This window comes from Aquarana catesbeiana, linkage group LG02 (genome assembly GCF_042186555.1).
Source record: "Aquarana catesbeiana isolate 2022-GZ linkage group LG02, ASM4218655v1, whole genome shotgun sequence".
Classification (NCBI taxonomy): Eukaryota; Metazoa; Chordata; class Amphibia; order Anura; family Ranidae; genus Aquarana; species Aquarana catesbeiana.
Genome location: NC_133325.1, coordinates 330153036 through 330178833, shown reverse-complemented (window position 1 = coordinate 330178833; position 25798 = coordinate 330153036). Strand labels below are relative to the sequence as shown.

The 25798-nt window shown below is 38.2% G+C and overlaps 1 protein-coding gene across 2 annotated transcripts in view; it reads left to right on the top strand.

Annotated features, from left to right (window-relative positions):
- The window catches only part of DMD (dystrophin), a 3507873-nt gene that overhangs the window by 2502437 nt on the left and 979638 nt on the right, over window positions 1-25798 (top strand). For both annotated transcript variants that reach the window (XM_073614841.1, XM_073614839.1), the window contains one exon: window positions 11294-11483. In XM_073614841.1, coding sequence (XP_073470942.1) covers window positions 11294-11483 — 190 coding nt within the window. The remainder of the gene's footprint in view (window positions 1-11293; window positions 11484-25798) is intronic.

The following is a 25798-nucleotide window of genomic DNA, read 5'->3' as shown; positions in this document are numbered from 1 at the left end:
AGTTGCGTTGGATATGGGAACTGGAGGCTTCTAAGTCTCCTGGCTTGAATGACAGTTTAGGTTTTGTCCCTGTTCTTGGATGATTCTTATTCAGTGCCGCTGAGGCAATGATACTAACTATTACGTATTATTTTCAATGCAAAAAAATTTTAAAAGTTTTTTGTTTTTTTTTCTTCATGGAACTTCATTTATCATCTGCAATGTTGTTGCAGCACATGTATATACAATTTTTGTGGATGTCAATTATGTAAGAAATTATCCTCAGCGCCATGTTGTGGTTTTCCTACTGTGCTTAATATATGGACTTTACTATATTTTGTGCTGCTTACTTCTAATATTCCTCTAGGGGGAGACTGAAAAGTATTAAGGAAGTATTAGCAGTGCCTTGCTCCACGTCTTCTGCACTCACCCCTCCCCTTCCTCTTTCACATTGGGGGAGGAAGAGACTGTTATGATGTATGTGGAGGGGTGTGATATGTAAACAGGAAGCAGGAAGTGACACACACCAACATGTTTTGGTGTCCATTTAAAGCCTGGATGCTCCACATGGTGAGGGGACCACATTGGCAACCAGTCTCTGACGCAGCCGACAGGGATCAGTGAAACCAGTCAGGCCAGCACGGCCCGTATCTGGACTACATGTTTTTGACCCATATATGGTTCTACATACTTTGCAAGACTGCTGTTTTCAAAGACAAAGGAGGAACTTCCCCCAGGATCCTGGACCTGTGGACTTGATCACAAGCTGATAAGTATCAATACATTTACCATTCTTGGGAAAGCACTATTACCTTAGGGAAAGGAGTACCTCTTCACTTTGCTGTTCTATTTGGGGTGTGAGAGCGAGTCTTCATAGAGACTTTGATTGGTACAATGAGAGGGAGGTCAAGGAGCACTATGTTCTTATGGTTCCAGTGAGCCTTACATCACTTTATTAGACGCTTATATTCATTACCATTCCACTTGCACATGACCACTGTTACCTAGCAATGCTCCCCCATTTCTTCACAGCTACCTTCCACCCTAATACATCATCTACTTGTCCACAGTATTTCCAATGCAGATCGGAAGAACCATTGATATCATCTCATAGCTTCCACTTTTGTGATTTGACTTAATTCATCCTCCCTTTTTGAATATCAGTTCAATCTTAATTTAACATTTGTGTCACTCGTCATAGGTCGTTTAGACCTGGGGATATCATCCCAGCTGTACTACAGCATTTTTACAACCCTGCAATTTGGGTGAAGTTGCACCACCTGTCCAGAGATGGTCCTTTTGTTTTTATAGCTTCAATGTTAATGTATGTATGATTTTTTTAATGTCTTTTTCTTATTTTTGACACCAATAAATCTTTTTTGCTAATCATGTTTGAGTGAAGTTCCATAGATATGTGCTACCACAGGGTTGGTTGAGCTATTACAGGTTTTTATTTCAAGTTTGTCATTCAATCTCTATACCATGAGCTCTCATCCTCTCCTTCTTTCCTTTTTGTCATTTTTACTCTAACGTTTTTGAGGGTATCCAATCCCCATATGTTAGTATTGCTTCACCCTTTTTGACATATTAATTAGGTAGGCGGCACCTTGAGGAACCGGCATATATTTTAGTGTATCAAGGTTTAACAGTGCTGTAAGTTTCCACATGTTTTAAACCGTGATAATGTATTCAACTTGTTTATCACTATCAGGTGTGTATCTGTTTTTTTGGTATCAATCCACAGCCAGGGTAACGGTATTTTCCATGTGTGTCCTTAAATGTGTTTGCAGTCATTTTATTTAACCAGGTGTGCCAGAGGGACAGAGGATGTTATTGGAGTTGAGGTGGGGATCAGAGAACCCAAAATCACCAAGTGGCTCCTTTGGGAGTGTCGCTACACATGTAATCCCACAAAATATTAATAGGTGGAAAAGTAACATGTTACATTTTCATTGATGCACATCTGTACATGATATATCTCTGTGCACCTCCAAGATCAGCTGGCTGGAGTTAGTGATGGGCTTCTCCCATCCTACGTTTTAAAATACAAAGGTTGTCCTTACACCTCGACATTCCACTTTCTAAAAAAAAAAATAAGCATATGACCTTATTCCCTCTCTGGTATGCCTATTTCTTGCAAATGACAGGAAAGCATTGAAACCAATATTTCAGGATGGTGACAGAAGCATATGTCCAGCATCAGATCTTCACTTGCAATCTAAAATGACAGGAGAGGAGCTAGCATGCCTATCATAGGCTAAAGTGCACACTACTTTCTGCAGGCAGACTTCATAGCTCCCTTTGGGAACTGGTGAGGGGAAATGAATACAGTGGCTCACAATGAATAAATGTTCAGCCCGATACAAAACCTCCGATGGCAAGACTTCTAGGCACTTTATCCTAACCAGTTCTGATTGAGTTTTCATGTTACCAAAGATATTTTGATATGAATATACAAATAAGTGATGCCACCCTACTATAAACATATAAAAGGTGAATAGCTGCCCCTTTAAAAAAAAGTGTGATGTGAGACACTTTTCCAACGTGCAAAAAATGTAATTGAAAGTGACGCTTCACCATACAAACTCATAAAAAAATATCCAAATTTCTATCAAAATCTGAATATAGGTGCAAAACATTTTTGCTGCAGCATGTTCTATACTTGCTACAGATGCGTCACTTTACAGGCAGACTAAGGGGACCCCGAGGCACTATATGTAAAGGAATTTTTCATAGTTACATAGTTACATAGTAGGTGAGGTTGAAAAAAGACACACGTCCATCAAGCCCAACTCATGTGTGTGATTTTGTGTCAGTATTACATTGTATATCCCTATATGTTGCGGTCTTTCTGGTGCTTATCTAATAGTTTCTTGAAACTATCGATGCCCCCCGCTGAGACCACCGCCTGTGGAAGGGAATTCCACATCCTTGCCGCTCTTACAGTAAAGAACACTCTATGTAGTCTAAGGTTAAACCTCATTTCTTCTAGTTTTAATGAGTGGCCCAGATTTTTGTTAAACTCCCTTCTGTGAAAAAGTTTTATCCCTATGTTGGGGTCACCAGTATCGTATTTATATATTGAAATCATATCCCCTCTCAAGCGTCTCTACTTCAGTGAGAATAAGTTCAGTGCTCTCAACCTTTCCTCATAACTAATATCCTCCAGATCCTTTATTAGCTTTGTTGCCCTTCATTGTACTCGCTCCATTTCCAGTACATCCTTCCTGAGGACTGGTGCCCAGAACTGGACAGCATACTCTAGGTGCGGCTAGACCAGAGTCTTGTGGAGTGGGAGAATTATCGTTTTATCTCTGGAGTTGAGCCCCTTTTTATGCATGCCAATATTCTGTTTGCTTTGTTAGCAGCAGCTTGGCCCCCAGGTCCTTTTCCATCCTAGATTCCCCCAGAGGTTCTCCCCCCAGTATATAGATTGCATTCATATTTTTGCCATTCAAATGCATTATTTTACATTTTTGCAAGGTTTCCACATCCTGTGGAGAAGTTATTGCCCTGCTTAGCTTAGTATGGTCTGCAAATACAGAGATTGAACTTTTTACCACATCCTCCAGGTTGTTTATGAACAATTTATAGAATTGGTCCCAGCACAGAACCCTGGGGGACCCCACTACCCACCCCTGACCATTCCGAGTACTCCCCATTTATCACCACCCTCTGAACTCACCTTTGTAGCCAGTTTTCAATCCATGTACTCACCCTATGGTCCATGCCAACGGACCTTATTTTGTACAGTAAACGTTTATGGGGAACTGTGACAAATGCTTTTGCAAAATCCAGATACACCACATCTACGGGCCTTCCTTTATCTAGATGGCAACTCACCTCCTCATAGTCACAATGTTTTGTTTTTTTTGTGGTAGGGAATGGAGAGCACTGGAAAATGATTACATTTGTTCACATAAGGGGATAGGGGGATATGGTAGAATGACGGGTAATCTTCAGGGAAAGTAGGGTGTAATTGATCGAACTCCATATAAATAAAGAGTGTAAGGAGGGAGAGAGTGGAGGAGGGAGGCAACTCCTTTTTTTTTTTTTTTGTTAGGGTGGAGGGATATACATGTTAGTTTGTGGAATGAAATGTATTGTAACTGTACAGCTTTTGTTTGGGATATATTGGAATATACATTTATATAATAATGAATTGATATTCTGTATACTAAAGGAAAAGAAAATAGAACATTTTGATAATAAAAAAAAACACACCTCCTCACAGAAGGTTAATAGATTGGTTTGGCAAAAATGATTCTTCATGAATCCATGCTGTTTACTGCTAATGATACCGTTCTCATTACTAAAATCTTGTATAAACTCCCTTATCATCCCCTCCAAGAGTTTACATACTATTGATGTTAGGCTAACTGGTCTGTAATTCCCAGGGATGTATTTTGGGCCCTTTTTAAATATTGGTGCTACGTTGGCTTTTCTCCAATTAGCTGGTACCATTCCAGTCAGGAGACCCCATAATTCCCTCGTGAAGACTGAGGAGAAGAATAGATTCAGTACCTTCAGTACCCTCATTTTTTAAATTTAAAAAAAAAAAAATGAATTTTTCTTAGTTTCTGTTATAAAATTTTGCAAATAAGTAATTTCTGTTGATAAATTTTGACCAAAAATTATGCTCTACATTTCTTTGGTAAATATAACACAAATCAGTGTTTGGTTTTTGCAATGATGGAAGACAGGCAGATGTTTTATGGGGACACTGACATGTGTATGGGGACAGGGGTATTAGTGGTGCTTGGTGTATTGTTTGTGGGGTGATCTGTAACAGCTCTCTGTGTAAAATCATCCTCACACAGAGAGCTGTCACGGATCTGCAGATTCCTCCCCCCCCCACACTGAGCTCTCACTGAGCTCGGTGGGGAGAACTGTCACAGAGACACGCGTCTCTGTTTACATTGTGATGGCTGTGAATGGACACATTCATCACATGATCGGTAGAGCCAATCACAGCGCCTATATCCCAATCTCTGCTCATGATCATAATGATCTCAGGATCGAGCCGCAGCGCGCCTCGTGGCCACACTGCGAGCACTCGTTCTGAGGGACATTCCTGAATGTCCACTCAGAACGAGGAAAGGACCACCCGGCCGTTTATGTGCAGTGGCCGGCTGGGAGGTGGTTAAAAATGATGCATATAAGCGTTCAAAATGGGGACTTTTGATTTTTCAAGTTTGGGTCCCATAGACTTCAATGGGGTTCATTGTTCAGGTCTAGACTTTTTGCGATGTTCGGCTGTTCTGGTGCGAATCAAACTGAGGGGTGTTTGGTCCATCTCTAGTGTCTAGCAAGTAAAAAGGTTGCAATGGATTTACCTGGGGAAATATAATCTGATTTTACTAAATAACTGAATATAATAAGACTCCTTCTAAACGACTATATAAGTCTTTCCTTAAACTAGAATAATTTACTCTCAAGATGTGCCGATGTCTATTCACACAAGAAACAACCTTATGACAAGTTAAATTAAACTGTAACATAAATGGTATATGTATTCCTGTCACATTTCCCTTTTGCTATATCACCACTCTTCTTACATTCACTCTCAATCTGTGTTCTTTCATGTGCTTCGGCTGGATAACCCTTCTCATGTAAATTTTCTACTCATATTCGCCTGTTTATCTGTCCTTACTCTTAAATCACTTACTATTCTAGCCACCCTCCTAAATTTAGCACTTTTGGTGGGTAGTGGCTTGTATAGTGTAAGAGCTTATTCCTGTCAATTGGTTGGGTATATATATCACTTTTTACCATTCTTTATGTATAAAAAAAATGATTTTGTTGTTCACTAAATTACATATTGAATTCCAAATTCTCCATCATCCTATTTAGCTCACTGTGGTATTGTTCCAGAGAAGACATGTTCTCATGACATGTTCTCATGCCAAGTGGTGAACAAGTTGTCTATAAAGCAAACCCACAGCAGGCAATGATGCTGAAAAAACTAATTCAAATAAACATTTTTTTCATGTAATAAATATACAAAAAATAGGAGAAACTCTGCGCTTAGGATCAAGCAAGGGTTGCAGCCTCCCCTAATAGACTCCCCTAAGGGGCCATGGTAAATGGTAAATAAAATAGAATGGGGTAAATGGCGCTACCCTAGACCCTAGACTGGAGAGGGGTATCCCAATCCCTTAATTTATAACAATGGTGCACCACCCAAAAGCTGATGTGTTCTAGTAGTGATAATAGTAGTTGTTAAGATCACATATACCACCGTATAATATGATAACCTAATTAATTTAAAGTGCAATAACACACAAACCAAAAGAACCTCTCCTTAAAACATCGATTAAGGTGATTAATCCTAAATATCCAAAGAATAACTAAATTCCATCAGTGAAAAACAGCACCATAAAAAAACCTCAAAAATAGATTTGTATATAACTATAAGTCCTAAGCAAGTGATATGCAATTTTGCTGTAAACATTTCTGTAAACTTGTTGTAAACAATGTTGCTGTAAACATTCCCAGGAACTTCAAAGTGACCAAGATCAGGTGACTCTTGGATCCCCGCTCACCAGCTCCTATTACCCCTGCAGGGGTGATTGGCGTATATGGATAACCGGGGATGATGTCCCTTGGTGGCTCCTCCAGCTGATTCACCGGTAACCTGGCGTAATGTCCCTTAATGGCTCCTCCAGCCTATCCACCAGACCAAGATATCCAAACGTTCTCCTATTCAGCAATTCCCAGTCACAGTTTCCAGAGTATATTCAGTTTTCAGGGAAGGGCCGCCTAGGGGGCTCCAGCAAAAGTGGGAGCTGGGTACCTGTGAAAACTAGGTACCCACCCCTCCCAAAGAAAAATGAAAATGCCAAATGTGGCATGTCAGGGGATTAGGAGGCCTTAATGTGGAAGTTCCACTTTAATTATAATGCCTTGCCTAGCAGAAAAGGATGGAAATGCCTCTGGCTCTTGCATCATGAGATTATGAATAATATCAGTAAAAGGGCTAGTCTGCAACATTTCAGAAATATCCTTATCCACGTTTTCAGAAAATACCATCACTGCAGCAAAGGTGGTATGTGCAAGTATATTACTTTTAACTCTCAAATCTTATACCCTAATAGATAACCCATTTTATATCCTTTATAGATTCAATCAATTAAAGTTTTGCTTCAATGGAAACGGGTCCACCCTTGAGTTGGGCTAAAAGACCAAAACCTTTTTTTAGTAAAGATATCTCCTGTGATCTTAAAGTGGTTCTAACTGCAGAAGTTTTTTTTTTACCTAATGCATTCTGTGCATTAAGGTAAAACACCTTCTGCAAGCAGCTCCCCCCGCCCTTCCTTATACTTATCTGAGCCCCATATTGATTCAGTGATGTACACAGGAGCAGAGGCTCTCTCTATCCTCATTGGCTCAGACACAGCAGCAAGAGCCAGGTAAGTATGACATGTCTGTTATTTAAAAAAAAAGTGAGCCTTTAGAATCACTTTCACTGTATGGGAAAATATTATCTACAACACTCACTGCGGGTTGTAGCTCTATGCCTGTTGTGTCCATGCAGTATTCCTCTTGATGTTCTCTACATTGTCTCTAAACACCTCTCCTGATCCTAAATCAGACCATTCCTGTTGTGTGCTTAAAAAGGCCATGCTCTGCCTGAAGATATAGATGAGGCTAATGCTGAGATTAAACCTCTGATCTCTCACATCTTATATTCTGGTATCACTGGGCACCTCCATCTGTCCAGGTATAAACCCGATCATCTTTATTGGGTTTCAATCTCTGCCATTTCCAAATTTGTGTCTTCGTACAAATTTTCTGCACCTGTTGCTGTACTTAATCTTTAAATAGCTGTATCTTTAATGTAGGCATTTACTGCAAATGCAAAAGTAAGGGTCTGATTGGTACAACATTCACAACACCATGGAAATACAGAAAGAGAAAAAAAAACTAAATAGACTTTACAGGTACCACACAGGGTTATAAGATTTATAAAATCACTTTATTTTTCCTAATATGAATATATAAAATGTATAATAACTTTACACATGCTGATACAGAATATTTGTTATTAATGTACAAATTTCCACCCCAAATGGTATGCCATGCACCATTCTGCAAGTAAGTACTTGCTACATTACTTTACCAAAAGTATGATGTCATAGTGTATATTTTTCGGCACCATGGTCAATGGTGAAATGGCATCCAATCCTAATCTGTTTCACAGACTTGGTTGTCTTCTTCAGGATGAAACGGGGAAATCATTAATACTAATTTATGCTGTCTGTGATCATACAGGATTGGGGGGGGCACTGTTGCTGCCCTGCCCTTCTGTGCCATTTGGGAATACATTCAGCGAGTTTTTAGAGTGATATTCACCCATAAATCCAATGTCCCCTGGATTTATGAGCAAATGTCACCCTAAAGACTTGTGGAGTTTGTCCAAAAGTAGCATTGAAGTACTGAAGTGATTTTATATACAGTATCTGATATCCCTTTGTGTTACCTGTAAAGTCTGATTTGTTTTAGGCATTACCTGCATTAATGCACTCTTCATGTCCTGAACATCATGCACAAAATTCTCCTGTCATGATATCATAAAAACGCCTATTCAGTATCTGCAGGATCTTGGTTTTATAGTCCTCATTTTAGAGAAACATAGTGGGTGCAATCCTCACTCACAACCCATGTGGAATCATTGGTATTTTACTATACTCTGCCAGTGTGACAGCATGTAACTAATAAGTCATCATTTTGTTCATGTTCTCTCATATTTATTTGTGATCTGTTGTAACGAAGCTGGAGTAAAAAAACTCACATGAGTCACTCACATTATCATGAAATATAGCATGAAATATAGGAAAATGTGTGTATATATATATATTCTGCTTCTTTGTGTGTCAAAATTCATTGTGTAATGTTATCTGTTTTCACAGTATTTGGTGCCAATTAAATTTTTGTCATTAAATGCAAGAGAAATTAGGGCCTTTGAAATCCAATTATTTAGATAATCACTTTTAATTACATTTAACTTAATTTGTAATCCAGGAATTTAGGTTGTAGCTAAGTGATTTTAATTAAGCTTTGCAGGTTTTTTTGGATGTATGGCTTATCAAATATAGTGAAATGACAGTTGTAAAGTGAATATACATATATATATAGATAGAGAGAGATATACAGTAGATGGATAGATAGATAGATAGATAGATAGATAGATAGATAGATAGATAGATAGATAGATAGATAGATAGATAGATAGATAGATAGACAGTGATTATTAACAAACTAACTACTATTTTACCCCAAACGAATTCTGTATGTATACATGACGCTTTCTATTGCATATGCGGGGCAGACTAAAAGGGTGACTAAACCCCCCACTCCTATCAGCATATACTTACTTTTCTTCACTCCCATTGCATTAGATTTCTTTTTTAAACTTTCTTTCTTCTATTTTCATCTGGTAATCCGGCTAATACATCTGTTGTGAAACAAAAATATATATACTAATATATATACTAAAAATATATATTGCACTGGAAGTGAGTGTAAATAGGTAATACTAGTGATTGCAGCTGCTGTACACAAAGTGCTGTTCACTTACTGAATAAAAAGTATATATATAATTACAGAGCTTGCAAAATTATAAACAATCAATTTGATGGGTAAAAAAAATCAATAACAAAAAAGTTCATATACATTGTAATATGTATGATGATTGGAACAAATAAGCTCCAATCATAAAGTGCAGTTGTGCTCCAAACTTCAAGGTGCGCTACACACCCCTCCAGTGTCCCCATTCACCAAAAAGGAATTTACATAGACCCCTAGCTTTTCAGTCCAGGGGTCAATCAGGTTAGAGTGCTGGGCATAAATGGCAGAAGGATCCAAGGAAGATCTCCCCCAATCGTGATGGTCATATGTAGATATAGTCACCAAAAATGAAAAGAGGGACTAATAGTGAAGTACAGTTTGGCAAAGCTTTAATGCGCAAAAGTGGATAGGTACTTGCAGGCTAAAAACATTAATCAAGCATTGAAATTTCAAGGATAAGCACCAGGAAACATTGCATCCAGTGTGTGCTTTTCACTGAAACCGGAAGTGACTTCGTTTGGATTAGAAAACTGGAAATTGCATCAACGCATTTCACCCTCCCACAAGGTGTCATCAAGGACATCCTAGATGAGGGAGGTTCTTGATGATGCCCTGTGGGAGGGCAAAACGCGTTGATGAAATTTCCGTTTTTCGAGTCCAAAGGGCTTCACTTCCGGTTTTGGTGGTACGCACGCTGGATGCAGTGTTTCCTGGTGTTTATCCTAGCAATTTCGATGCTTGATTAATGATTTTAGCCTGTAAGTACCTATCCACATTTGCGCATTAAAGCTTTGTCAAACTGTACTTCACTATTAGTCCCTCTTTTCATTTTTGTTGACTAAATCCACATATGACCATCACGATTGGGGGAGATCTTCCTTGGATCCTTTTGCCATTTATGCCCAGCATTCTAGCCTGAATGACCCCTGGACTGAAAAGCTAGGGGTCCATTCTTTTCAGCAAGTGGGGACAAAAGAGGGGTGTGTGGCGCACCTTAAAGTTTGGAGCACAAATGCACTTTATGATTGGAGCATATTTGCACAATGTATATGGACGTTTTTTGTTATTGATTTTTTTCACACATCAATTTGATTGTTTATAATACATCTGTTGTGTTTCAACAGAAAAGCTCTCTTGCAGTTACAAGGATGAGACTGACCATTTAACACTAGCAGGGGTGCTTAAAATGATCAGCTTTTACTTATTTATGTAAAACCTTCATCCCAAAAGGAAAAACTGTTTGCTGTAACTGAGATAAAGTGTTAGCTTGAGTTCAGCTTCAATGTGTTACTATATTTAAGTCAGCTAGTATATCTAACAGTCCCCTCCCCCAAGATTGACAATGTTGCTGTTGAAAGGTGCCCATGTGCTCCTTCAGCCAGGGTAGGGTCACCACTCTAATGCAGGAGGTGTGTTACTGGCCAGATCACCAGGTGAAAACAGATGGGAAAAGATAAAACAAATACAGCCACTGCATCTAATGATTGGTCAGCTGCAATATATTCAATATTCTATTTTTGGTTTGAGTTTAATTCCATTTTAAGTTTGCCAATAAATAGAATCTGTTGGTGTAATTGCAGCAGTATTTGTGTATGTCAAGCTTATTTCTGATTGACTCTAGTATTTTTCTGCACCTTTATTGCTGTTCATTTATTTGTGTTATTTACAATAATAAAATCCCTAGTAAATAAAGTAGAATCATTGCGTGTTATATACTGTATATATACTTCATTATATATTTCAGAGTTAGTGATCGTGATGGTGCTCTTGAGGCAGCTTTACGACTGTTGCAGCAGTTTTACTTGGACTTGGAAAAGTTTCTTGCCTGGCTAACAGAAGCTGAGACTACAGCCAATGTACTACATGATGCAAAACATAAAGAAGGACTGTTGGAAGATACACAGGGCATTCGGGAACTGATGACTCAATGGCAGGTAAGAACAGAATAATGTGAAGAGCTTTATCTATGTAATAAAAAAGTGCCTTTGTCCTTTGCCATTTTGTTTTATGTGCTGTTTTGGAAAAAAAGAAAATGTGTGTAGTCTGTGGGCAGGAGCAGTGCAACAGTATGAAATAAGTTATATTATTGGAGGCACTTGATAGAGGAATCACATAATAGGGCTTCTCCAGGCAGAAGATCTCTTTCACAAGAATCTACCTCCACTGCCACATAAATGTTTAAATTAAATGGAGTACATTATGCCCTGTTGCTTGAAGCAGACATATTCAGTCTGTTATTTCTAAAAATCATAAATCTGTGTAAGTTTCTCCTTGTTACTGGGTAGAATGAACTATAGACTGTTTGAACGTGGAATGTGTATTTTATATTTAAGGAGGACCTAGCAATGAAGATATATTTTTTATGATATACGCATCCATGCTAAGTAATATGTAAGTGTAACAGTTTCAGGTATTTATTACCTTATTATTATCATAGTACTTCCCCTAAAAATACCTTCATCTGCTTTGATCTTTATAATGATGGTGCCATCTTTGTTTAAGCACCATCCATGATCAGTATCTACCTTGTGAACTGGGTGATAACTCATGAATGACAGTCATGTAAATTCCTGATGCATGTGCTATTTTTGACTCATCCTCAAATGTCTGACACAAATCAGCCACCTCATCTAACCTCTGACTTTGTAGTCTACTAAAAAAGTTTCAATGTTACAGTCTGAACACTGAGAAAAAGGAGACTGATTTTGCCCAGACATACTCTCTAAGTACATTACAATACTAATACTTCAGGGTCTACCCTTCTAACACAATTACGTACTTTGATTTTAAAAAAAAGGTATCAGGCCATTCCATGTGCAAAGATAAATTATAACAATATTTAATCTGACTCAATTTATTTTTTTAGCAATGTATATCATAGGCATTACTATTTGCCAATTACATTTTAAGCCATTGATCTAATTTTTTAATTAAAGGCAGGGTTATTGGCTGTATACAACAGGATAACATTTTTGTCTGAAACAGCAACTGCTTTTGTGGATATTGGTGATGTTGTTTTACACTGTTTACTCAACAATTACAATTGCATGTATGGTCACTACAGAAAGGGGAAGTGTTTAGAATTGTGCAGTGATTAAAGTCTTTATATCATTCTTTTGTAATCCCCTGTAAAGTAAAACCCAAACTGGGAGAAACAGGATTTGTACACTGACCGAACGACATTCGGCCAGTGTGTAGCCTCCCTAACATCCAGCTTCTGTCAAACGAGCCTGCTGGAAAAACCATCGGTTGATTGGCATTTGATCAGCACTTGCAGCCAATGGCTGCAAGCTCTGACCAGTGTATTCTGGCAGGGGGGCGGTCCCCCTGTCAGAACACAAAAGCTCAATGTGGAGATCGCTGAACTAATAATCTAAGCACCTAAGTTATTTTTACAGTGTGTAGGCATTAGTCATTTCCCCACACCCAACCCGTAATTGATCATTGAGGTCGGGGGAAAAACACCGATGATATGATCTTTCTTCCCTCTCAGTTTATTATAGTCCTTGCCAGCACATGTGCATGCAACAGAGTCATATCATCAGTGTGTTTGGGGAAATGACTAAGCCACACTGCTTAAATGCAATAGATAAAAGTGGGGTCACTGAACGACTTGTGTTCTGTAGTATTGCTGTGTAAGTTTTGGGACTGGCTGGACAAAACTACAAATCCATTAGCAGAAAAACTGTTCATATGTATGTACATCAGTTCTGTATTTAAGCGCCTGCCTGGAGTTTACTTTTAAGAAAAAAATTCAGCTGATTTCAGAGCAGCCAAAAAGTGGTGAGAGGACAATTTAATTATTTGGGGAGATTTTATTTCAACATTTCCTTTAATGAATGAATGTGAACTAAGGACGGTTGGGCTTTGACCAGTAAGTAGCGTGTAACCATCCTAAAGTTTACATTATTAATTATATTGTCTGATTTTACAATCAATTTAGAAAAAATCAATATTGTCTTTTTTTCACATATCACATTTATATATTTTGCTGTGATTACAGTATATTACAGAAAACTAATTTTATTTTGTAATAATAAGAAAATAATCCTAATTTTTTTTTACCTCAGTGGAAAAAATATTTTAACATACTAAGCAGCTTTGTATTTTGTGATTTTGAAGTCATGCTTCACTGCACCAAATGCAAAAAAAAAAAAAAACGATGAATAAATTTGTCATAGTTAGTGATTATACAATTTCCAGTCAATTGTTTTCTTCTGGAAGCAAGAAATTAGTTTTCCCTAATTTAATTCTTGAAAATGAGAAGATGAAATGTTTCCTAATGCTGCAACATATTGTGGTGAGAAGATGATCCATCACCTGAGATGAAGCAGAATAGAGGTGTTTGAATATAGTGTTGTATCCTGTGCTTTATTCATTTGTCTTCATCACCATCCTAAGGCATTTTGTATAACAGGCTGCAGCAGACCTTGATTCTACTGAGCAAGTCATCAAGTCATTATCTGAAAGCCCTTTGTGCTGGAAAACTTTCATTAGTTTGTTTCTTTTTCTGGGGCTAGTGCTCAGGTGTTCAATATGTACCTTGCACTATGATCTCCGATTCTCTAAAACATTAAATATTGCAGACTGTGATTGTTAGTCTGTGTATTTGTGCAATAAATCATTGACCTAAGCAGTACTAAAAGAGATTTCCTTCAAAAGGTATTTTTGTAAATAGCCACAATCCTTCAATTAGTTTTCAATCAAATATAAAAATAACTATGACTACATAGTGAGGATGAAAGCCATTGACAAACTTCATACAAAAAATAGTGTGAATATTTACTTTACTTATTCAGTAAGGTGAAAAGCTTTCTCCTGCTTACTTGTTTCATCTACACATTAATGAATAATTGAAATGAATATGCGCACAATTTATTCTCAACTCAACTCCTTTAGCATATCATCCCCTTATATTTCTAGTCATCAATAAGGTTTTGGTTTTAGTTTTTAGGAATCCATAGTTAGCTTTGTGGCTTGTTATCAAAAAATGCCATTTATAAACAGAATTTTATAGCTGCCACTAAGATATGATTTTTGTTTCCATATTTTTTACAGGAGAACATGACTACTAATTTTTCCTAAGCAGGAGGGCGTTCACTGCCTATAAAAATAATTATAGACTGACCATTTCCTGAATGCTTTATGCTCCTTTCAACGGTCTGTAATACCTTCACATCCTGCCCTACAGGCCGAAACATGAGAGTATAAGAACCTAATGATATATATACCGGTATTTCTTTGAAGGAGTTGGCTAAATTCTCTGCCCTCTATATTGAATTTTAACAAGAAACGTAGGTTACATTTAGTGGGCCATCTGCATTGGCTATCATTAAAAGAAAAACATATACCTTTCTTGTAAGGAACTGCGGATGTATTTGTAACATTACCTGTACTTAATCTGGGAAGAATGGGCTTCTGTGGAAGGAAAAGGTTAAGCCACAAACCTACATCTTTTGAACGCCACTGTAAACCAGGGTAGATTGACATTTTTTTTCCGAAATGCTTTGTCATATGTGAACCAAGAAAAACCTGAAAAACACTTGTATGCTTCCTGTATAATGTCAACATGTTGAAAAAGGCTCAGACTCCTATCCAGAAAACGTTCACAAAGTACACTAGAAAAGATACAAAAACCTTGTAACCAATTTGAAAAAGATTTTAGAACAATTCTGCAACGTTCTTCCTCAGATCTATCACCTTTATCCGATTTAAAAAATGATTCTTTACTAGATGGTAAAAGTGATAATATAGCAATAAATTCACCTTTCCATATTTTATCTTTATTAGCAGATAAATGAAAACCCAAAGGTGACAAAAAACAAGGACACAAACATAGACTCTTTAACATTAACACTAGGCAAAATGCTGGTATTACAGGTAGCCGGAGCCGTTTTACCCTTGGAAAAAACATCCGCAGCTGGAACTACATCCTCTGACCTTGAACCCTTATCTGCTGACCAAATGACAGCAGTGGGGTCCTGATGTAATAAAATATTATTATGAGAAACCGATTGCATAGAAGACAAAGGAAGATTCTAAGATGAGGTAGGAGTTGCAACTTGAAGCTCAGCCACAAAACTAGCTAAATAAGAGGAAAGCTGACTAATCAATTTTAAATGATGAGTCTCACCTTCTGCTGCCTCTTCTACATTACCATGGAAAACAGGCTGTTGAGATGCAAGGAGCACTGATATATTGCAGCCAGCTGCCCCCGGGTTCTGTTGGTCTGGTACTGCTGCACTGCTGGGGACTACAGCAATCACGTTCTGTTGCCTAGACAACCTTGCCGAGCTAGGCGTTGCTCGTTGCCTAGGTGACAATGACCTCAGGGGATTCACGTGTCAGCCATTGCTTGCTCTGATGGGTCGGCTCCGCCCTTCGCTGTGACGCATTCCTGGGTGGCGATGGGCTGAATCTGCGGCACCGAAAGTGCCACCTCTTGTTTCTTCCACAGCCTCAAGCCTCAACCCTCTTTACAGCAAGCAATGGTGAATACCTGGTAGTTCTCAGATTCTGCACCTTGGTGAGAATCTTGGTCTACTGTTAGAAACTCAGAAGATCAGCTGATACCCCCAAATTTTAAGTCATGGCAGTTGTATTTGGAGTAGATTACTATTTAATCAGAAATCATGCATGCTTTTTGTCATTTGCGTTTATTTTCTGTTTAAATTGAAAACATATTAAAGGTTATGTATAATAATAATAAATGTATTCACCACTAAAACACTTGTTCGGGAATTTCAAGTACCTAGATCATCATCACTACCTTATATCTAGCAAACACTTCTTTTCATGCACTGCTCCATTCTCCTAAATCAAGGTAAGATTTTGTAGATGTTAGTTTCAGCAACCAGTGCTGAAAGCCATCCAAATTTAAAAAAAACTAGAACTACTATACAGTCTGTTGAAACACCAAATGACTGAAGGAATAAGTTCCTCCACTAAATGAAATCAAATCAACCAATTTTGCAAATATAACCTGCCACTTTTTTATCTCCAGTCACCCAAAATGTGTACTGACATGCTCAGATGTCTGTGCTCCAAGTGTCAGCCCCGACCTCAGTGTCATTCTAAATACTTTACTTAGGTCCTAAAGTATAACTTTGGCAAGGCTCAGTAAATACACTCTCACACTCCTGATAAGCTAATCAGTAGCAACACATTTTGTACCCTTATTATACAGAAATGATTGTGACTGGAGTACCCTCTGCTGGCAACTGCCTCTAAAAGCAGCCTGGGACATGACTGGTCACATGAGAGAGCAGGTGACAGCTGGAGCTTATTTTACTCCCACACTACAAACTATACACCACAAAAAACACTTATCTTATTTGCCATGATTGCAAAAGTTCAGCAGACATTTGTCTTCTTGATGCCTCCAAGGTGCCCCTCAATACGTTTTTGTTCTTATATCTTGAATGTCTTGAGAGCTTAAAAATTAAGGTGTCATTTTGTAGGTGTGTCTACAAATAGGGCATGATATTGTTTGGGTGTGGTTAAAAGTAGCCACAGTCAATAGGGTGTCTCTGGATTCTGATTAGAAAATCTGGTCACCCTGCCATAGACATCAGATGGCAGTCAAAAATACATTTACATTCCAGTCTTTCCATAAACATAGATTAATTGTGCATGCTTATGCATTTCGCTATTCAGCGGCTGCAGAAACTCACTTGCACAGCCAAGTCTGGAAGGCACACAAGGACAGGTGCATGGCTCCTGATGCAGAGCCTGTGTGTCTGGGGCTCTGTGGCCATCCCTGCATAACTTTCAAACTTGGGTGTGTCTGTATAGCCAATGGGTCTCTATTCACTTATATAAGCTGCCTGCATGCAGCTCAGCACTTGTACAAAAATATAAACAAATGGCTTTTCACACTGTACGGGGCTATGTGCCCATGTGAATGAGCCCCTCGCAAAAAAAAGCACAGCAGAGCTGCCTTCTTTGAGGCACACTTTGTAGAACTAAAACTTTGGACTGTGCCCTATCATAACGGATAAGTCAAGGAGACAAGTCTTTGAACTGTTTAAATCAAAGAAGCACTTCTTTTAAACGTGGAAAGAGGCCTAAAGCTCCACCTGTTGGATCAAGGCCTAAAAGCAAAACGTTAACACTGAATACTTGTATTTCATATTTAACTAAGACTTGTGCTAAGTGCATGACAAATAACTTGCTATGCCTTTAAATATTTATGTGATGTCTCTTTTTGTGCATTATCTATACTAAACTTGGAATAGGTAGCAGAATGTGTGCTGCATTTTATTTTAAATTTTACAGTGATATGCCAATGATTTAAATGATGACAATGAAGCAGCTGTTCCATTAGTTCCTGTCCATAGTGTGAAAAAAATAAAATTGGATACACCACATATGCGTAATATGTAAGTGGAAAATATGATTCATATACACAGCTTTAGAATTACTTCAAGATTAGATTTTCTAAGATGTGATTGCATTGTTCTTTATTGCATTGCCACTAAAACTACCTCTAGAGGTGGAATTATTCTAAAACAGAACCCTAGTAAAGACAATTCTACAAGGCTGACAAGATATGTAAAAAAAATATATTTTTGTTTGTTTTTGTATTCATTTTGAAGTTTTTTGAGTAGTTGATGTCCTTTTTGATAAGATAGCAAAGTAATCACATCTTTCTGCAATATATGTTTGCTTAATTTATTGATATTATGGGTACTGGGTGAATGTGATTGGTTGTTCCAAGTCACTGTACAGGCATACCCTACTTTTAAGTACACAATGGGGTTTATTTACTAAAGCTGGAAAGTGTAAAATCAGGCTCACTTCTGCATAGAAACCAATCAGCTTCTAACCCCAGCTTGTTCAATTAAGCTTTGGTAATAAAACCTGGAAGCTCATTGGTTTCTATGCAGAAGTGAACCTGATTTTGCACTTTCCAACTTTAGTAAATAAACCTCATTGTGTACTTAAAAGTGGGGTATGCCTGTACTTAGCTCATTTCTCTTTGCATTATGAAAATATGTTATAGCTTAATTCAAAGCATTCTATCTAAACCTGGAAAAAGAAATGAAGCCAGTCTTAGCCCCATGTACTGCAGAAGATCAGTAACAAAAAAAAAAAAAAAAAGAAAAATGCATTGCTGGAGTTCTTAGCCTACCAAAGGAAGATTAGATCAGTGTTTCTCAACCTCTTTTCAACCAAGGCACCCTTTAAAATCTGTCAGAATCTGGAGGCACACCGACCAAAAATGTAATTGTTATTTACATCAATGGGATTCTTGATCCTGGGACGATCCACAACTGCTCAATCCTTCTTTTTGTCTTATTTATTTTCCTTTTTTTCACTGTCCTTTTTAATTTAATTTTTAATTTTTGTTATCACTTTTATTACTATTAAAAGGAATGTAAACATCCCTTGTAATAGAAACAAGGATGACAGGTCAGCTTTATGGAGCAATATGGGGTCAAAAAGACCCCAAATCTCTCTTTTACCTTAAGGCTGGGTTCACACTAGAGCACGGAGCGGCTCACAGCAGGGGGTCTGGTGCGTCTCCATTCACTGGTTAAGGTCCATTTCAGCCCGAGTTTTTGGCTAAATTTGGACCTGTAACAGACCAAAAGACACACTGGAGCTGCTCCAAAGAGGTGTGAAGTGGCTACATAGAGAGCCGGTCACAATCTCCTTTTCAAAAGTAAAACAGGCGCAGTGCAACAGTACCTCTATAGAGTATACCTTGATAGTCCAGGGGGGTCGGAAACTATATATGATGATTATATATATATATATATATATATATATATATATATATATATAGAGAGAGAGAGACTGGTCTGTCAGGGCTGCCACCAATGGGACCAGAAGCAAGGTCCAAACAGGCTGAGAAAAAACAAGGAAAATGGGGCGCCTCTGAGTATGTATCAATAAACATTTATTATAAAAAATAATATCCACTCACACGGAAGATAGCATATCTGCATTCAGGCATGTCTCTGGATGAGAGGAGAGGGACTGCAAGCTTCAGCATGTCCACAAACGGCTGGCGTATCCACATAGGATGATGTGAGGTGGTGGGGCACAGCGGTTCTTCTCCTTGGCACACAGAACTGAGATGTAATGGTATGTAGAAGCATCCAGGCATGTGTGGGTTCCAGTGGAGGGGGAAGGAGGACACCGGGTCCTGTCACAAACCGTGCCGTGATGTTGTCAGTCTCCTCTGGTAGCACGGCCGTGGAGAGGGAACCAGCCAATGGGACCAGAAGCAAGGTCCAAACAGGCTGAGAAAAAACAAGGAAAATGGGGCGCCTCTGAGTATGTATCAATAAACATTTATTATAAAAAATAATATCCACTCACACGGGCAAATTGGCATTGAGAGCATTTGCCCGAGTACAAGTACTCAGGCAAATACTCGGTATCGGCACCAATACCGATACTAGTATCGGTGCAACCCTAGTTAAATAGCATTCATAAATAATCCAGTAAAGTCCATCGGAAAAAAATAAGATGAGAAGTGCTCTTGTGCAAAAAGTTCATTTAAATTTGTGTATCAACAAAATGCATATTTCAGTGTGGATAGCAAAATCTACACACCCAAAAGTGCACAATCAATACTTAAGCCACTTACCAGTTACTCTGACCCCAAGATGGTGGTCTAGCTGCACTTTATCCTGACATCCCTATGGGATGGATGGATACCAGGATCCAAAATTCCAGGATGGGTTACCATTAAGGATGAGCTCAGGTGTGTTTGCAACCCGCACGTGCAGAGCCCGCCAGGAAGTCGGCACTGCACAGCGCTAATCACAGGCAGTGAGACATTTCTCGATCTCTGCAGTCGAGGATCGGGAAAATGTCTCACTGCTTGCGATTAGCGATGTGCAGTGCCAACTTCCTGGCGGCCTCTTCACGTGCGGGTTGCTAACACACCTGAGCTCATTCTTAGTTACCATACAACCAGGATGTTCAACAGTGGAACTCATAGGGGTTGATTTCCTAAAACTGGTGCAATCTGGTGCAGCTGTGCATGGTAGCCTATCAGCTTCTAACTTCAGCTTGTTTAATTAAACTTTGGCAATAAAACCTGGAAGCTAATTGGTTTCTATGCAGAGATGCACCAGATTTTGCACGCTCCAGTTTAAGTAAATAACAACAACAATAACAACAATAAAGCTTAAAAATTAAAGTTATTAATTAATAAAGTACTTTATGATGCCTGTTAAAATCCACTGTAGTTCTTTTCCCCCATTGATCTTTGAAGAATTCCTTTTAAATCTCAAAAGATGAACATGCAATGAAAAAAATAAAGAAATGCACATAATATTTATTGTTTGTGGCATGATGCTGCACTTAAAGCCTATGCACTGGCTAACAAATATATTTTGGTAAATATTGTGCTGCTTTTCATACTTTTGAGGAATAGTATACCAGTGCCAAAGGTGGTGGAATGATGGATAGATGGTTACAATTCCAACAGTCATCATATTATTAAATGAACAATTTACAGATCTCCAGAGAAGTTATTTAAAGGACTATTGTTGCCTTAGGAGATACAAACACAATAGGCTCACGCAATATACATATTTCTTTCTTTTTGTATATCTCAGTGTCTAGACTGTCTGTACAGTATGATATGGTATTATAGTATTTCTCAGTACTCTACATGTTCCTTAGAGAAAAACCTTTGTGGGTCTCATCACAAATAACTTGATAGAATCAAAACGATTGATGTTTGCGGTGTTTAAAAAATTGACATTTCCTCTCTTATATTTTTCCCTGCCTTGCACTTCAAACACTGCAATTTAGTAGTTTATAGCTAATAAAAGAAGTTCCTTTATGAAAAAAAGAAACAATTGCACCTGAAATAGTTTATTTGGCATTACATTTTAGAAGAAATAATGGCAAACTAAAGTGTATGAAGTGTGTCTGGTAGGTCGAAGATACCAAAATCTAAGTTATATTGGATGTTTTGTTCAAAGTGTTCACATGCTCCTGTGTATTTGTTGGCTTTCAGGAGTTATTATATAAGACATTGGAGGGTGTTGACAAACATGCAACCTTTCCTAATGAGTAGCATATTGGAACAATCCAGAAATGTAAGGCATCTAGATTTTCTACACAGGACAATAGAATTAAGCATACAAGTATTATATTTTTTTTATACTTAATGGCACCCCTTGTCTGACCTTGTCTACTATTTTGATAACACAATATCCAAGATTCTTTTTTAGGCTTCAGAATTAATGAAACTCCCATACACAACACAAATATTGACATAACAGGCCAAAAAGAAAAGCTCTGCATATGAAGATTGCCAAAGGTGCCATGAAGCCAAGAGCCCAAGTATAGGTCTTTCCTCTGGGAATGACACTGCTGTGGCTCAGAGACTTCATACTTGTTCAAAAAATTCCTTGCTGGGATGCAATATTATACGGGATTTATATAGCGTCAGCAGTTTGCGCAGCACTTTAAAACATTAAAGCAGACAGTACAGTAACAATACAATTCCATACAGGAGGAATCAGAAGTCCCTGCTTGTTAGAAAGGGAGGGTCAAGTGATACAAAAGGTAATAACTGCAAGGAATGAGCTGATGGAGAAAGTGGAGGTGGGACAGGCTTCTCTGTAGAAAAAGATTTTTAGGGATTGCCTAAAAGTGGACACAGTAGGAGATATCCGGAAAGATTGAGGTGGGAAGTTTCATAGGATGGTGGAGGCTTGAGAAAATCCTCGAGGTGAGCATGGGAGGAGGTGCCGAGGGAGTTAGAGAGCATGAGGTCTAGAGAGAATTATTTGGTTGGTATTGGACTAGGTTAGTGATATAGCTGGGGACCAAGTTGTGGATGGCTTTGTAAGTTATTGTTAGTTTTTTTAATTTAAAATATGCATCTGATTTCAAAGGTAGTTCAGGGAGAATTTTTTGTTTCTCCTATCTCCTCTATTTGCTCCGGCTTCACGTGGGGGAAGAAATACAGTATTGTTTCTCAGCCATTTGAACTGTGTGTTTATGAATGAGGCCTCTTATAATCATGTTGCCAGTGACATCAGTGTTATTTCTTGGGTTTCAACAAAAGAAACTAATGTTGCCTATCCCAGAGGACCTCTGGAAAGGAGGTTTCCAGTCCTTCCTTTGGCGATATAGTTAGTAACAATTATTTTTGGATGAATATACACCCTCAGTACTGCTCCACCAGAAAGAGTGTACCTAACCATTGCTGCAAGATCTGTGTCTTGATAAAAGTGGACCTATTAGATCCCCTCCCCTTCACAGTGTAAAAGAAAGAACTCTTTCTTTAGTGTTTATAAAAATTTTTGTATTTTAGAGTCCACACCATCCCCTGTCACAATTCACACCTAGCTGAAAATGATGTGAACTCACTGCTCTAGTCTACTGGGATTTCCACATTACATATCTCAGAAGGTTTTAGCTTTAGTGCTGGAGGTGGAAGAACATGACAGCAAGCTCTTAATGATGTCAGATGACGTTGGTGGCGCAGGACCTGGCTCGTGGCAGTGGTGGATTACTTGAGAACAATGTTGAATATGCTGGGTGGGTGAGTATATTAATTGAGGATAAAAGGTACTAGCAGAAAAAAATATGGGGTAAAGTTCACTGTTAAGTGTTTATAGAATTAAAGATCTACTTATATAAGGCAAAGCGGTGAGATGTAGCAGAGAAATAAGTAAGCATCTCATATTGCTGTTTTGTGGTTGGATCAAGGTAGTATGAGGAGGTAGTATAAGGAGATTATATTTAATAGTGGCAAATACATTTTGTGCACTGATATTGATTTAAAATTTTCAGATTGCCACTCTGTTCCGTGAAGCCATAAAGATATAGCAAAACATGTTGGGTTTATTTTGTGGTAGTTTTTCAAATCAGCTACATGCAATCAGTCAAACAGTAGTAGCTGCGGCAGTACATCTTTGCTCTGAACTGGCTTCAAGGTGTGTTGGCACAACTGCTTGTAGTCTCCATCTAAACTCTAGTGTGGGGGTGAAAATGTAAGAACCTAGATTTGGGGATGTCACCCTATTACTGGAAGTGGTTGAATAAAGATCATCATGTTAGGATCACAAGGTATTAGTTTAATGAAACCTACAGATTTAAAAAGATTGAAAACAACTTTTGAAATTACTTTAAAATACTTAGGTAAAGATTTATTAGAGTTTTGTGAATGGGTTTAGATCTATTTTAAGGCTAATCTGCCTTGAAGTCTCCAAGTAACCCTGTGGCGGCCTTGACCTTGTTTTAACCCTTTGACCCATTGATATGGAAACCATGCATCACTGGTTACCCAAGAGAGGGTCACCTATGATGCATATGATAAATCACTGACTGTCAAGACAGTTTAAGGATACCTGTAATATAAACAATGTGTCTGCTGCTGACTTCTAGCCTGAAAATGCAAGCTGCCTGGCTGCCATGCTAATCCATTGGCTTTGGTGCTTTCTAAATTACTGACCTGAAACAAGTACTGTATGCATATCAGAAATTTTTATTGGAATCTGACATAATTTGCTGCATGCCAATTTTGGATCAAGGACCTGGATGTATTTTTTTTTAAGAGAGAAGCTAGAAGCTGTTAAGGCATTTTTTTTCTGCTCCTAGAAGCTAAATAGAGTTATCCTATGTGCCCATGCATACTACTTTAGGCTATTAGCATTTTTTGAGCTTCAGCCTCTAGGAGCAGAAAAAAAATAGTTTTTGTAGAGTTTCTTGAAGCGTTTTTCCAGCAGAAATGCTCCCAAAGGCTGCTAAATGCTTCTAATTGTTCCTAAACGCTATAATTGCATTTTTTTAGATTTTTTTTCCCTTTACTGCAAAAACACTAATAAAATGCTAACACTCCTTGGGCTCCATACACACTAGCATTTTTTTAAGCTAAAAGCTGGACAAATTACTGGATAAAAAATGCTGGTAATAGCTTTTTGTAGTAGCGTTTTAGCAGTGTTTTAGGACCGTTTAGAAGCGTTTAGGAGCTTTAGCGTTTTATTGTGTTTTTGCAGTTAAAGGAAAAAAAAGCTCATAAATCACTATTAGTAGCATTTAGGAGCATTTCTGATGGAAAAACGCTCCAAGAAACTACAAAAACTATTTTTTTTCTGCTCCTAGATGCTGAAGCTCAAAAAATAGCCTGAAGTAGTGTGCATGGACATATAAGATAACACTAGCTTCTAGGAGCAGGAAAAAATGCTAATAACAGCTTCTAGGAGCTTAAAAAAATGCTAGTGTACATGGAATCTTAATGCTCCTAAACGCACTTAAATGCTCCTTAACACCCCTAAACGCTCCTAAATCACTATCCACTAGCCATCGGCGGTAAAGCGCTGATATTTTTAGTGTGTTTGCAGGGGTTTTTGAACGCTAGCGGGGCACCTTTGACCCCCGCCAGCGACTGAAAAAGGGTTAAAATGACCCACAAAGCAGCGCTGCAGCTTGCCGGCGGTTCAGCGGTGGTGCCCATTTATTTTAATGGGCAGGAGCGGTTTAGGAGCATACACCGCTCCTTCACTGCTCCAAAAATGCTGCTTTCAGGAGTTTTTTTAACGGCTTTCACACTGAGACTGCAGGGGAGCCGTTTTTCAGGCGCTTTACAGGTGCTATTTTTATCCCAAAAGCATCTGAAAAACGCCTCAGTGTGAAAGGGGTCTTAATGATATCTCAGATCTAGAATAGGCCTTTTTAAAGTAAAATCCAATCCAAAACATATGTTCTGAAATGTCATTTTCTAGCTATAAAGCTTCCTTATAGTGGTAAATTCATCATAATTGTATATTTTATTAGGTTACATAATTATAAGAAACCTTTGCATGATGAATGCACTGTTTGCTTCCACGAGAATGCATTTGCATCCATCGTTTGTCACAACTGACAGCTAAGCACCACCTGAGTTGACTTGTACATTTATAAAAGTTAAAGAGAATTTTCAGAAGCTACTTAAATGCAAGGAAATAAATAATGATAAAACCACAAAGCTGATAGCTGGCAAATTTAAAAAGAGACATGATGCCAAAAGCTACTCACTAATGCATACCGTTCAGAACTTTATACTACTTTAAAATCAGATTTAGGCTTGCTGTTTTCTTCGTGGGCATTGACTTGCAAAAATAGATGCAAAGCGAAGCCTGTAATAAACTTTTTAAACTCTATAGAATATAATTATAGGTATACATCAGTTGCAATTTTGTATTTTTATATATTCTACCTGATACACATCTGATATGTGTTTCTCAGTTATACCTAATTACCCATCTTTTCCCCTTTTTGCACACTA